Raw genomic sequence first — 15,400 nt, forward strand, 5'->3', positions numbered from 1 at the left:
TATATATATATATATATATATATATATATATATAAATATATACATCCCAGGAACTGTGTAAGACATAAATCAACTCAGGACTGTATGACCCGGGAGGGATACACGAAGTATCCCAGGACGGCCACATGAACTTGAAGTTCCGTGGCAAAACAGAGATAAAAAACTAAAATAACAATACATTATGTTCGCCCATGGAAGAGCAACTTCCGTAAACATAACCCTCAACGATTACCGGGGAAGCCGGAATCCAAACCCGCCTTATGCGGGGAGGGAATGTATAGGCGAATGGATGAAAACTCCAAGAGTTGAAAGAAGCAGAACGCACCCAATCCACGGAAACCGAGGCTGAATACGCATAGCACCCATCAACTCAGGAGAAGGTCGGCTGAGAAGCGACACCCACCAAGCTAAGGTCCTGGAGGACCTTCTGTACCCCCCCTCCGCCGATTCGGATCGGTCGTCAGCGACAACTTGAGGGAGAGGGGCACCCAACTACTGGGAGCCCCTCGTGCGGGGGAGGGAAGTAGGCCTGATGGGGTGACGATCATATGACCCAGCGTATCCCCGCAGATATTAGACCACGAGGAAAACGCAGGGACAGCCTATGTAGGCTAACCGACATAACATCCAACATATACATACATAAATTAAAACCAATTACTTAAAGCTAAAAGAAAATCATGCTTTAACACGGGGGCGGTTATATATGACTAGTTAAAACTCGTAAAATATTAAACCGCTATGAAGGCCACCCGATGACGGTGGTCGCACAAAGGAAACCCATAACTAGCCTACTGTCATAACGAAATAAACGGAAGGCAGACGAAAAATAAAATAAACGAAAATAACTTAATGAAATATACCAAACCAGAAAAAAATATAACGGTGGGTAAACGACAAAGCACATAATAAAGGCACGTGCTCGAATAAAGGCCCCCGTGCAAAACCATGAAAATAATGAAAATATAAGTAAGCAAAAACAGGATCGACCTAAAACTGCCACCCAAGATATAAATAAAATATGTACTGAAATACCACAAGGTAAAGCAGGATGGATGCCCATGCAAAACCGATATAAATAAGGGAACGCCGTAAGGGTCAAGTGATGCCTAACAAAATCCTAAATAAAGGCAAAACCAAAGGCAAACTCACTCCCTAAATATTGTCAAAAACGGAACAAGTACTTAACTTGGGTGAAGAGGCAGACTAACGATCCATAATGAGATAAAACACAAAATATGATTAAAGAGCAGACAGCTCTAAACAAACGTGCCAACGCAAGGTGGCTATCGAAAAGTATGACATCACAGACGCCTTCAACGGGGTAGCAGGGTGTGACCTATGGGTCAGCTCCCCGTATTTAGGGGATTTTGATGAGGAAAAGGCTAATTGGAGGGGTTGCTGTGGTAGTGTTTAACACTCGCCCCAGGTTTATACCGACACCTTTTTTTATAGGTGAGCGAGTCAGAGAGTTCTGACATGTCCAATTTAGCAATACTCTGGTATTATAGCAATATTTTACTAGAAATAACGCTAAACGGACTTATTTCACGGAGTGACACGGCCGAGCCCAGAAAATTATTTACCAAGAAAAATCTATTATATTATGGTAATTTGACAGAACATGTTATCAACGGTGGCCTGTAATAAAGTCACAGGAAAAAGTGTCACAATTTTAGCTAGGAAAAAAGTCAAGGGAGAAATGTCACAATGTTAACTAGGAAAAAAGTCACAACAATCTAGTGTTTTTACGGTAAAACTAGCTTGTGCTAAACACGCCGCATAGGTAGATACATAGCTTTTATTTCTTCTAGTATTTCTGCAAGGTTGATTTATGACATTTTGATGCAAATATGACATTTTTTTTTTTTTTTTTGTTAGAGTGAGCTTGAGTAGAAATGAACCGTTTAGTGTCTTCTTTTGCCAAAACCTACTACGGTAGTCAGTAAGAATATTTAAATTGAATGACGTTTCATGGTTTTGACTTCTTTTTAAAATACCAATAATTTCTTTCAAAGACAAACCTCATTAAAACTAAAGTCATATCAACTTCTACAACGACAAGTCAGCTCATGAATTCACTTAATGTAAACAAATAAACAGAAACCTAAGAAACCAAGATAATTATGAAGCTTTTCACGACCTTGACGTTCCACATCCTTTTAAAAAAAATGTCCTCCTGCAATTCTTGCTCCATTTTATTGCCGTTAAAAAAAAAGAAGACAGTTGAGCATCATGACTCATCGTTGACCACAACTGCTGACCTCACGACTTTGGCCCGGTCAGATACGGGAGAAGGAACCAGTCAAATTTTGGGGGAACTAATTTCCTATTATTACAGAGCTCCTGTGTTTTCGCTTACTCTGGGAATAAGCCTGCGAACTATTTTGTTGTTGTTCTTGTTGGGGGATAGGAAAGCCCTATCTAAGGAAAAGCCTAAAAAGGTCTGGAAAGGTGTTTCACGTTGAGTTAAAGATACAGGAAATTTAGGAAGGGATATTTATGATTTATTTACTAGAATGAGAATATCAAGAATAACTAATGTGCACGTTAAACAGCACAGAATAATTATTTCTAGTAAAATACAGCGCATCTATTCTAATTTTTGTTGGTGAAACAAGGATCCATTTGACCGTAGATTTTAACATGTTTTAAGTTATGGGTCACTTCTAGTTTCATCTTTGTAGTATTTCTTAATATATATATATATATATATATATATATATATATATATATATATATATATATATATATCCTTCGTAGCCTTTCCCATTCTGTCCTTCCCCTTCCCGACTTCCGTTGGTCTCCGGGAAACTTGTGTACTACCACCTCGCCCTCCTTAAAGGGGCACGTCTTGTTCAGACGCTGAACCCCCGGGGCATTGCGTTTTCTAATAACTCCTTATCCTGCCCCTCCGCCTAACATCCTGTTTGAATATGTTCCAGGAAAGATTAAGCTTCTCTCTCTCTCTCTTTGTGTTAGACCTTATAAAAGTAATGTGCTCAGTCAGGCATACGTATATATAATCATTTTTAGCATCTGAGAGAGAGAGAGAGAGAGAGAGAGAGAGAGAGAGAGAGAGAGAGAGAGAGAGAGAGACTTAGTTCCATATACTACAAATGAGTCTACTTCAATATGACGTGAGCAAGGAAAAATTTGCGTTCATTGAGTTAACAGAGCCAATTGCAAAAGAATGCTGGAAATAATAATTATCGTTGTTTTAAGAAAGTTTTGCTTAACTATATTTTGGTGTTATTTTGTCTCATATTTATGTTTCCTCTACTTGTTTGAGAAGTCTGAACTTGGAGGGATTGACGGTTTAACAATAAACCACCTTGAACTACTCGTATTTATTCGTCTAATCATGCTAAATAAACATTTTCTAATTCATATGTGTTTAGATGTTCGAAAGATATAATCTAACTCCACAATCTCTCGTAAGTAGCGTGTATATGGGTCTATTATTTATCTACATTAGAGCACTCTAATGGACATTATTCACGTTGAATAAATTTTATAAACGAACAACGTCTCAATTCGGATTCCTGTGAAAGAAGGAACCCAAGATCTGCCGGCGGAAACAGTCAAATCTTTGTCCTTGTGTCGAAGAAACAGTGGCTTCGATGGTTTTATTACGTCCATAGACCGTCTAGTCACCGTTGTTGATTGCTGTCACCGGCTTCCAAGTCAGCCAGCGTTGCTATTTTCACTGGCTAACCTCTCAGCAACTACAAATGACTCGAGAATCAATCAATTATAGTAATTATTATGATTTAGTCACAGTCTGAGTTATTCGAGTTACTATCTAGAGTTCCAAGGTCGCCCGAGCAATGAACCGGTCAAAGCGTAGTCTCATATGCCTTCATATTTTTTGAAATATCGCTGTTGATATATCGTTTCTCAAGTCAGTAATGCTACATGGTGCAATTTAATATATATATTTAGTTAAGGGAGTGTTCAGTGTCTAGTTTCAGATACGAAACGGTTTCACGAGCAATGCTTGAACATATGTATCAATGTTAAGTGTAACGCTATTTGTTTTTAAATAGCTCCCTCTCTCTCGGGATGAGCTTTTTGGTACAACCGGAACCATATGTCGTACACTGATTTCTTTTGTTATAAAAACTGCTCATTCTCACATTGGACTTAATTTCTGGCTTCGCTGAAATTATGTAGGAATATGAATATGCTCATCCATCAAAATATTTTCCTTGGCAACTCTGCAAAGTATGATATGCTCCGATATTCTTGGTAACGATGTTAACATATATTTTCGTCAAATGCCAGAAACCTTGATGGAATAATCAATACATATATATAGATAGACATTCCTCCGGAAAAAATAAAAAAAATTGAGCTTGCCTCGTTATGCATGTATAGCGCCATTAAACATTACTGCTCATGGCATGCAAACGGTTTTAATTCTCTCTCTTAAGACGGGAAGCTTAGATGGACTCATCCCTTTTACCGTTAGATTAAATCAGGACGTTTAAGGATGGATGCCAATGTAACTTCTAGAATAGCTGGGGATCGTCTCCTGTACGCCTAGGATGCCCACACCTGCACATATGCCACCAATGTGGCATTCCATGCTGCCCTAAATTGGAGGACTGCAGTATCTGTAAAAATAGAAAACTAAGAAAAATGGCCCAGTTTTCCTATGCCTTACTACCGATTTTGCAGATACTGCAAATGGGATCCAGCCCCCACCACGAATACTCGTGGAAAGCATTGAAGAATCATTCTGAAACTGCAGTAACTTGTGTATTAATGTTTCACGAGCCCAGTAGGTGGCATATCTCAATGTCGAAAGTTTTGCGGATACTGCTGTTTTCCATTGTAGGGCAGCAGGGGTTCTGAAGGGTTGAAAATGTACATAAATGAGCACAAATGTGTACGGATGCATAACCAGATATAAAACGTAAATTTCATATCTTTGCAGCTATAATAATGTTTCCTAAGAAGTGGCCCTATGGAGTCTGGCCTGCCAGTGGAGAGATTACCCTCACCGAAGCCAGGAGTAAGATGCAAGATTATCATTTTTGCTGACCTAATCACTATGAACATGCTTGTTAAATTATTTTTGTATGACTTACTAAGTATTTTAGCATGAAGATATATATAACTAAAAATTTATATATACACACATAAATAAAGGTGCGATCCACGGAGGAAAGTGAAACGATGGAGTAACCGCTGCGAGGCCTTTCAACTCTTTGTCCTTTACTAAGCTTAGTAAAGGACGAGAAGTCGAAAGGCCTCGCAGTGGTTACTCCACTTTCCTTTAAGTGGATTTTACCTTTATTTACATCTATATATATACATATATATATATATATATATATATATATATAAAGCTAAAATTAGACAAGAATATAAAAAGAGCGCCACCTTTCTCTAAAGCACTTTTATGTCTAATGCATAGAATTGTTGATACATAAATATTTACTTTCTGACCAATCATTAAGGGTTGCATGGCTTTGTCAGAAATGTATATCTGCTCTCTCTCTCTCTGTTAGACTGGAAGGTCTTTTCTCCATAACACCTGATGTTCACAGATAAAGCAAGATAATATATATATATAATATATATATATATATATATATATATATCTATATATATATGATATATCAGATATATTATATATATTATATATATATATATATATATATGAGGCTACTTCTGATTAGTCTTTCTGTTTTTACTTTACTGGCGGTACTTAACAGTGCATTTATTTATGATTTTAATACCCTATGCATGATTTTAATACCTTTCTTAATTTAATGATTATCATTTTGGACGCAGGCAACGACAAGTATGGTGAATACAGCAACCAATACGCAGGAACCACAATGCACTGGGGACCTTTCAGGTCATTCAACATATACAACTTGACAGAGGAGGAATAGTGAGTATCCGAGGCCGTAGTAACTCATTTATAAAACATCTAACCTACTAAGCATCCAGAGCAACCTACTGCTTTGTTTTCCAAGACAAGAGCAGTAACAAGCATCCTCTTTTCCGTAATGATTTTTAAATGATAGAGTAATGTAATTAATATTGCCATTAAATTGTAACTAAACCTTTTCAGTACCGAACACTTAAGATTTTGATTGCTGTGAATTTTTTTTATCTGATGTCATATTCTGTGTTGACGAGAATTTCGTAAGTGTAATGGAGGAACGTGTTGCTTTGAAAGTTTTTTTCTTCTTTTAAAGAGACCTACTCAGTGGTATGTTAGGTGTTGGGCATTTTTGTCAACCGGCCCCCTTTCAGTTTAACGAAAATTGTGTATATTTACGAATGTTTAATTACGAGACGTGCTGCGTCTGCGTTCGCGGCACTAAATTCACTCCCCACCCCCCCTTCGGAGCACTGTCAGACCAGCAAAGAGCAGGAAGATGCTCCTGTGTAACAGGTTTCCCACCTCTGACCTGGAGGATGACCCCTGAAGCCGATTTATTTCATCGCAGCCTTCGTTTTCCAATGAAGTACTCGGCGAATATGATAAAACCACGAGAGTGTATTCTTATTATGGTGAAATCGTTTCAAATACATCTTGTGTACACGATCACGTTATACAGTGACGAATTGGCGCCTCTTATTTGGCCTGCAGTTTGAATTTGAAGCGTGAGATTCAATGTAGGGCAACACTTTCAATGGGATGTTACTGTAAAAAGTTTAAATAAGTACGAAATCCCGGCGCTTTGTACAGAAACACAAACACACATACACATGTACATATATATGTATGTATGTATATATATATATATATATATATATATATATATATATATGTATATATATATATAGTATATATATATATATATATATATATATCAATTCTTCTGTTAAAACAGCATACGTCTCAAGTATAAAAGGCCTATGAAAAAAACACTGGTTTAAAGCTATGGACTCTATTTCGTGGACGCTTCCACCCTTTTCAACTAATGAATGACAAGAGTTACATTAGCGAAATATATAATGGGAGATATGCCCTTACATGATGCCTGGTTCTGTTAATTGTCTTAATCCGTTTCATCGCTGCCTTAAGGAAGATATTGTCTATGTGGTCAGAGACCCAGGCTCTATTGGAAAGGTTGATCCTAATATCTTGTTTTTTATCTGCACTGATAAAACATTGACATTCAGTTCTTTCTGAGTACTTCAGGATACCTTTGAATGCTTACCTAATTTCGTATGTAACAAATGGTTAAGGAAATTATGAGAATTTTCTCACGTTGAAAATGAATGATATAATAAATGGATTGACTAAAATCTTTCTCCAATTTCCAGCAAGGCCAGTAAAGGTACCTTTGCCGACAGCTTCCATGCTTGGAGAACGGACTGGACGAAGGACAAGATGGAGTAAGGAGTGAATGCTCTTATTTTACATTTTTTTTCGCTATATAATATATATATAGTATATATATATATATATATATATATATATATGTAGCAAATAATGGTGTGACAATAAAACCTTTGTTCACTCACAAGTTCCTCAAGAACAAACGCTAAATGTTTAATTATGATTCCTGCAGTATTCACAGACTTAAGACGAAGAGCCCCTCTATTTTCAGAATCCACGTAGATGACGTCCTCGTGATGACAGTTGACCCCGGGACCAGCTTCTGGCATTTCGGCGGCTTCGGTGACGACATTGACAACATCTGGAGTTCCGGGGGGAAAATGGCACCTTTCGACCAAAAGGTGAGGCACTTTTTTTTTTCTGTGCGCCCTCAGATCTTAAAAACTACTGAGGCTAGAGGGCTGCAAATTGCTACATTGATCATCTACCATTCAATCATCAAACGTACCAAATTGCAGCCCTCCAGCCACTGTTGTTTTCATATTATTTAAGGTTAATGTTAGCCATAATGGTGAGTCTGGCAACGATATAGGCCAGGCCGCCACCACCAGGCGGTGGGTAAGTTTTGTGAGCCACGGCTCGTACACATTATACCGAGAACACCAAAAGATAGATCTATTTGCAGTGGCCTTGATTATACACTGTAGCTATTACTGGTGCATGTTTTATTTGTTTTAAAGTGGTTAGACTTCTTATTTTCTTATGTTGGTTTTCCTATCGTGAATGAATAGGTCCACTGAGAGCTCATTCTATTTAGGCACAAGGTCGAGCTTATTGTCTTGTTTGTTTGTATGGCGATTTTACGTTGCATGGAACCATTGGTTATTCAACAACGGGACCAACGCCTTTACGTGACTTCCGAACCAAGTCGAGAGTGAACTTCTATCACCAGAAATACAAATCTCTAACCCCTCACTGGAATGCCCGAGAATCGAACTCGCGGCCACCGAGGTGGCAACCCAAGACCATACCGATCACGCCACTGAGGCTCGTTGTATTATAGTTCTGCCCAGGAATAAGTTATATTCAAACTTTGGATTTCTGCAGAAATTTGTTTCGTCTACAAATAATTTCTGAGGAACAGAAGTTTTCTTAAGACTTCAGAACAGTAACATTAGAATTCCATATATTATTTAAGCATCTCTCTAAAGGTCTACCATTTTCATTCTCACTTTAAAGTTATCTTACAATCTTCATCAACTTGGTGGTTGTTTTTAATTTGACGAAGAAGGTGACGTATAGCTAAATATTTTGGCTAATAAAAAATTATATACAGTATTTAACCATTGAATTGCCTTGATGAGAAAGTTCTTCATTGGAGAAGTGGGTTGCATATCCGCCAATCAATTAGATAGGTCGAGTTTGTTCCCCACTGCTGCCAATGCGCAACCAGAGGAATTTATTTCTGACGATTAGTAATTCATTTCTCGATATAAAATGGTTCGGATCCCACAATGAGCTGTAGGTCCTGTTGCTGAGTAACTAATTGGTTTGTTTGTTTGTATGGCGTTTTTACGTTGCATGGAACCAATGGTTATTCAGCAAAAGGACAAACGGCTTTACGTGACTTCCGAGCCAAGTAGAGAGTCAATTTCTACCACCAGAAATACACATCTCTCACACCTCAGTGGAATGCCCGAGAATCGAACCCACGGCCATCGAGGTGGTACGCCAATACCATACCGACCACGCCACTGAGGTGCTGTAACCAATTCGTTCCTAGACACGTAAAAAAAAAATAATACTTCAAGCCAGCCCTAGGAGAGCTAGTAATCAGCTTATTAGTCTGGTTAAACTATAAGATGTACTTAATTTTACCTTGACAAAAGGCAATCTCTAAATGAATTTGCTTCCCTCAGTTCTACATCATCCTTGATTTGGCCGTCGGAGGTGTCGGTGGGTTCTTCCCCGATGACGTCCGTGGAGTATCCAAGCCTTGGAACAACACCTCACCCACTCCTTACAAAGATTTCTGAAATGGCGTAAGTACTGCACTGAAAGGATTGTAATTTTCTCTAATTGGTAGAGACAGCAGTGTTTTTATTTAGTTGAGAGGAGTTGCTATAAAATAAGACAACTGGACAATTGTAACACTCTTTTCTAAGAAACAGGTAAGGTATCATATTTTGTTTCGTAGACAGTTTGTTTGAAAATTTTAGCTGTTCATAATTTTGTGAGGACAAATTCTAAAAGCTGTTCATAATTTTGTGAGGACAAATTCTAAAAGCTGTTCATAATTTTGTCAGGACAAATTCTAAATAAGTATTAAAATGGTATAGTACACATTGCTGGTGTCTTTGCTGTGTGGTGGATTAACTCCTCTTACCCTTCTTTTATTGCCCATTACGCTTACATCAGTCACGAGCAATTCACTATCTTAATAGCAGCCTTAAACTGCGTGGAATATCAGTAATCCTTATGTAGCTTATCAATCTATTTCATTACTCTCTCCCATAGCATCTCCATACAGGGGTAGTGCCATCAGTGCACCTCATGTAGTGCACCGTAGGCATTATTAACGACCCCTTTAGTAGTGTCCCTATGGCCACTAGCTGCAACCCCTTTCATTCCTCTAACTGTACCTCCTTTCATATTCTCTTTCTTCCATCTTCCTTTCCACCCTCTCATAACAGTTGATTCTTAGTGCATCTGAGGTTTTCCTTCTGTTATACCTCTCAAACCTTTTTACTGTCAATTTCCATTACAGCGTTCAATGACCTCATAGGCTCCTGCAGTTGGTATTTGACCTAAATTCTATATTACATTCTCTCACAGCGTGCAGACTGGCTTCCCACCTGGCAGCATGGAGAGTCCAGAATCAGCGAAAAGGCCGCCCTCCAGGTCGACTACGTGAAGGTCTGGAAAATGGAGAGCGTGGAACAGTAGTTCTAAACCTTCTTCATTTCTAAAGCTTTCCCTTCAGTAGAGTAAAGTTATACAAATAATTCTTAGTGGGAAATGTTAGCAAACTGATGAACAAATGATTGCTGGAAATCATTCTACAATAGATGGTTCTGAAACCAAGCACTGGCAAGTTGCCTATTTGTAATAACCAATAAGATATTGTTTTTATTATCTCACTGATAAAAATTAGAACTATATGTTGTTTCTCTCTCCGTCATTCTTCTCAGCACTAATGCTCTGTGAGCATATGCAGGTAATGGATAAATACATCCTTGTTTTACTGATTACATCAGTCTGATATCTAAGACAGTTATATGACGATTGAAAATATTAAACTGATTTTTTGTTTTTGGAAAACTAACACATACTCTCTCTCTCTCTCTCTCTCTTCACCCCTCCCCCTCACCAAGGAAACAATTAAGAATAAAATTATCTGTTAGAGTAACCATTATTAGTTCCCTCCATGTTTATTATATATATATATATATATATATATTATTATATAAATATATATATATATATTTTATATATATATAACATATACGTATATATATATATATATATATATATATATATATATATATATATATCAGGGTTGGGGGCTTAAACCATGGTTTAAACCAGTACATCAAGAAACCAGGGTTTTTTGGTTTTTATGTTTTTTTTTTGTCTTCATGTTTCCTTTATAACTTTTATTTTATGTAATATATATTTTTGGCTAATCTGCAAATGCATGCAATTGCTGTCAGAGATTTATCCTTATTATAGAAAAAGAGAATTATAGATTACCTGTAAATGGAGGACTAACTATCAACTACCTAATTTAAGGCCAAGCGTATGCATTCAGATGGAATCGTAAAATCAGACTGCATTGTGTCTGACTGGCCTTATAAACATACCCTAGTATTATCTTTATTGGTAGCCTGATCTAATAGCTTTTGTAAGTTTCTCTACGAAAATCACAAATTTCTTCCAAGTGAGTAATTATTTTAGTAATATTGATTCAGAAGTTAGGCCTAGGCCAAACTTTACTCGTTAAATTATTAGCGTAGGCTTCTGATATCAAAAGCATCTAACCTAGCCTACTTGATATTATTTCCAAGGATTTATGAAGTTTGATGAATAAATTATAGTTAGTCCATCTGTGTCAATTTCTGTTACCTAGTCTAGCATAATTAAAATAACAATTGATTACCCCCTGAAGCATAACATCTTTCCATAACACATTTACTTACCAATTTCATCGCCAGTTTCCAAGGCAACACAATTACTGTAATGAACCTTCATTCTTGCTATTTGCTCCTCCATTGCCTTGTGGCATTTTTTGCAAATTGCTCTACAACCTTTTCTGCCTTCCACCACTTTTTTTTCATAAAATTTCCAAATGATGTCTGCTTTTCTACCTGTCATGTTGATCAGTTATTTTCAGCACTATGATCACTTGCAGTCATGCACATTATTGAAAAACAACCACAGAGTGATTGTAGCCTACCATGACTAGAGTAACATGCCACTATGCCAGGCATGCCAGTAGCGCTAGCTTGGCAGTGTTCTTACAGTTGCCAACTAGCCATATTTATAATTAAACGACCATGATCATGTAATCATATTAATCTGCTATTTAAATCTGGTATTTATTTACTTTTCTAGATGTAATAAATAAAAACCATTTTGAATATAGAAAGTCAGAAAAGTTCATTAATAAAAATATAACACTTAAAATGGTAAATTGGTAACTTGATATTTGACTCAATCAGATTCAAACTTGTAAACAAACCAGATACAGGTATTAGACATGACATATCCACAAAACTAAAGCATCTCTCTCTCTCTCTCTCTCTCTCTCTCTCTCTCTCTCTCTCTCTCATATGCAGTTGTTTGAAGTATTGCATTAAACCCAAAATTTGGACTTTCAACCATAGTGTTCTAAGAGATATATATATGGAGATTGTTAATTTTGGCCATACAGATAATGGAACTATTAAATTTTGTTAATCCTTCTTAAAGTGTATAGATAGATCATATTTGTATGTCAAATACATATAGGGCCACAGAAATGTATGATTATCATTAAAATTGCTTTAGTTTTATACTGGGTAGCACAAAAATGAAATAAACCCATAAAAAAAAAACCGTACCTAGTAGCACAAAAAAATGAAAAAACCGTAAAAAAACATATTTCATGGTTTAAACCAAAAAAAATCATGGTTTAAAAAAAACAAGGTTTTTGGTTTTTTTAAAAAAACCATTGGTTTTTGCCAACCCTGATATATATATATATATATATATATATATATATATATATATATATATATATATATATATATATATATATATAATATATATAGTAATATATATAATATATATATATATATATATATATATATATATATATATATACATATATATATATATATATATATATATAAATATATATATATATATTATTTATATATATATATATATATATAATATATATATATATATATTATATATTATATATTATATATGGTTTACCTATCCGCTGCCCACCAAACTATTACCAGCGAAGGGCATCGCCCCCCCCCCCCCCCCCAGTATTTAATATTTGGTATGCGTATAGCCACTGCATCAAGGCGAACTGGTTACACTCAATCTCTCCCCCCCACTCTCTCTCTCTCTCTCTCTCTCAAGGTGATCACTGACATAGCCTTCTCTCTCTCTCTCTCTCTCTCTCTCTCTTCTCTCTCTCTCTCTCCATTCCATTAGGTCATCAAATCAGAGTCGGAGTTACAAAAAATATAATGTTTATTCAAAGTAAAGTACTAGTTGAATAACTCAAGTTCTTACAAGATCATCAATGTAATGGAAATAGTTCAAGTCTCACAGACAAACCAACTCAGATAATCCCCCGGTATTTAAATGTCTTAATCAGTAATTAGTCACACCAATTATCTCTTCTCCAAAATACAGTCCCCTCACTAGGACACTCGGTCCCTAGGACACTCGCCCCCCTCACTAGAACACTCGGTCCCCTCACTAGAACCACCTGTTTAAAAGACAGGAGAACACACTAGTGAGCACACACACAATTGTAACGACAAAGTCAAAAGAACAAATAAAATGGAACATCTTTACAAAATGTCAAACAAGACAACAAGCCATCCCTTTGGCTAAAGTATGATAACTCACCCATTGCAGCCTGGAAGTTTAACACTGAAACAAATAGACTTTCACAGAGCTATCCCAGCATTCTGCCTTTTCTCCCATAGCTGTCTCCCTAGTTTTCAGCTAAAGATGCCATTATGAATAGACATAGTTCATACACGTACATATGAATTCACACTCATCGGTAACTGGTCACAGCCAGTTTTCAAAGGCACCTTGAACAAGCCCTCAAGAACTCACATATCTACAGAACGATTATTGACCCACTTAAGTAAGCATCTTCATATCACACCATCCCAGAAAGAGATGTCAGCTTTCTTAGGTCGTCGCTTCGGACTCAGTCTCTACGGGAAGTTAAAACTGATCAGTCTTCACATTCCAAGAAATGTCACAACGATACATATTATCAGTCTTTATTTATGACATATATATATATATATATATATATATATATATATATATATATATATATATATATATATATATATATATATATATATATATATATATAGACAGAGAGAGAGAGAGAGAGAGAGAGAGAGAGAGAGAGAGAGAGAGAGAGAGAGAGAGATTATAGGACTGATAACCAGAAATCAGTGCATTATAGCTCAGGAGAATCGCCAATTTTAACGCTAGACAAGTGCCATAAAACCGAATTGCCTATAAAACCAAGTCTGCTGGTAACCGGGGACTGCCATGTATCATATATCTTATATATAATATATATTATATATTATATAATATATTATATATATATATAATATATATATTATATATATTATATAGATTAGTTGCCACACTCAGCACAAGAGCTCCATCACAGGCAACTATTATTCTTGTGGCCTTTATCTAATTGGGCCTAGTATTATTTATCTGCTTACCACATAAAATCTAAATAAATCCAGTGAAATTTTCTAAGGAGAGAATCATGAAAATAATTATCAATAAATTAATGAATTTCGTTAATTTGAATCAATATATATGGAAGATTTTTCATGGGCGACTTTTAACCACCAATAGGCCTAAAACTGCCCTAATATAAGGTATATTCAAAATATATATATATATATATATATATATATATATATATATATATATATATATAGATATATATATATATCGTATATATGCATATATTTACATTAACCATACATGCAAACAATGTGCATAGTATAGTAATTTGTGTGTGTTTTATATATATATATATATATATATATATATATACAATATATATATATATATTATAATATATATACTATATATATATATATATATATATATATATATATATATATATATATAAATATATATATTATATAAATATATCTAATAAAAGGAGCCCATAAAAACACCAAAATGTAGAGAGAAAAGTACTATATTTCAGAGACTGCTGTCTCTCTCTTCAGGTATATGAATCATATACCTGTGAAGAGAGAGACAGCAGTCTCTGAAATATAGTACTTTTCTCTCTACATTTTGGTGTTTTTATGGGCTCCTTTTACTTAGATGGAATTCTGTTGTTACAGAACATTTTTACCAGTCATATAATATATATATATATATATATATATATATATATATATATATATATATATATATATATATACTATATATGTGTGTATGTATATATATATATATATATATTTTATTATTAGATATATATATATATATATATATATGGATAACTTGATCACGAAGTATATAAAAACGTGATGCTATGTATAAATAAAGATTTTTTGCCACGAAGGAAAAAATGAAAAAGCGAGATAGCCAAGTACTTTCGGTCCTGTTCGGACCCTTTACTGAGGCAAACTGATTTTACAGAGAACAACATAGTCAAAAGAAGGCTTAATATACAAACTGACACTACAAGATTAGTAGTAAGGGCGATTTTCACTCTACAGAAAGGAGGAGCCGCCTGAGGGTAGCCACACTTGAAGGATACACGCAGTAAAGCAAGTGATTCTTCCAGAAAAC

The 15,400-nt window shown here is 35.5% G+C and overlaps 2 protein-coding genes across 2 annotated transcripts in view; one reads left to right on the forward strand and one right to left on the reverse strand.

Annotated features, from left to right (window-relative positions):
- The window catches only part of LOC135215412 (beta-1,3-glucan-binding protein-like), a 49,639-nt gene that overhangs the window by 25,435 nt on the left and 8,804 nt on the right, over positions 1–15,400 (reverse strand).
- LOC135215413 (beta-1,3-glucan-binding protein-like) lies at positions 4,880–10,471 on the forward strand. Its single transcript, XM_064250024.1, has 6 exons — positions 4,880–5,020; positions 5,806–5,908; positions 7,297–7,368; positions 7,584–7,713; positions 9,232–9,354; positions 10,148–10,471. Exons 1-5 carry the CDS (start codon positions 4,951–4,953, stop codon positions 9,346–9,348), a joined length of 492 nt encoding a protein of 163 aa, XP_064106094.1. The 5' UTR covers positions 4,880–4,950; the 3' UTR covers positions 9,349–9,354; positions 10,148–10,471.

This window comes from Macrobrachium nipponense, chromosome 5 (assembly GCF_015104395.2).
Source record: "Macrobrachium nipponense isolate FS-2020 chromosome 5, ASM1510439v2, whole genome shotgun sequence".
NCBI lineage: Eukaryota > Metazoa > Arthropoda > Malacostraca > Decapoda > Palaemonidae > Macrobrachium > Macrobrachium nipponense.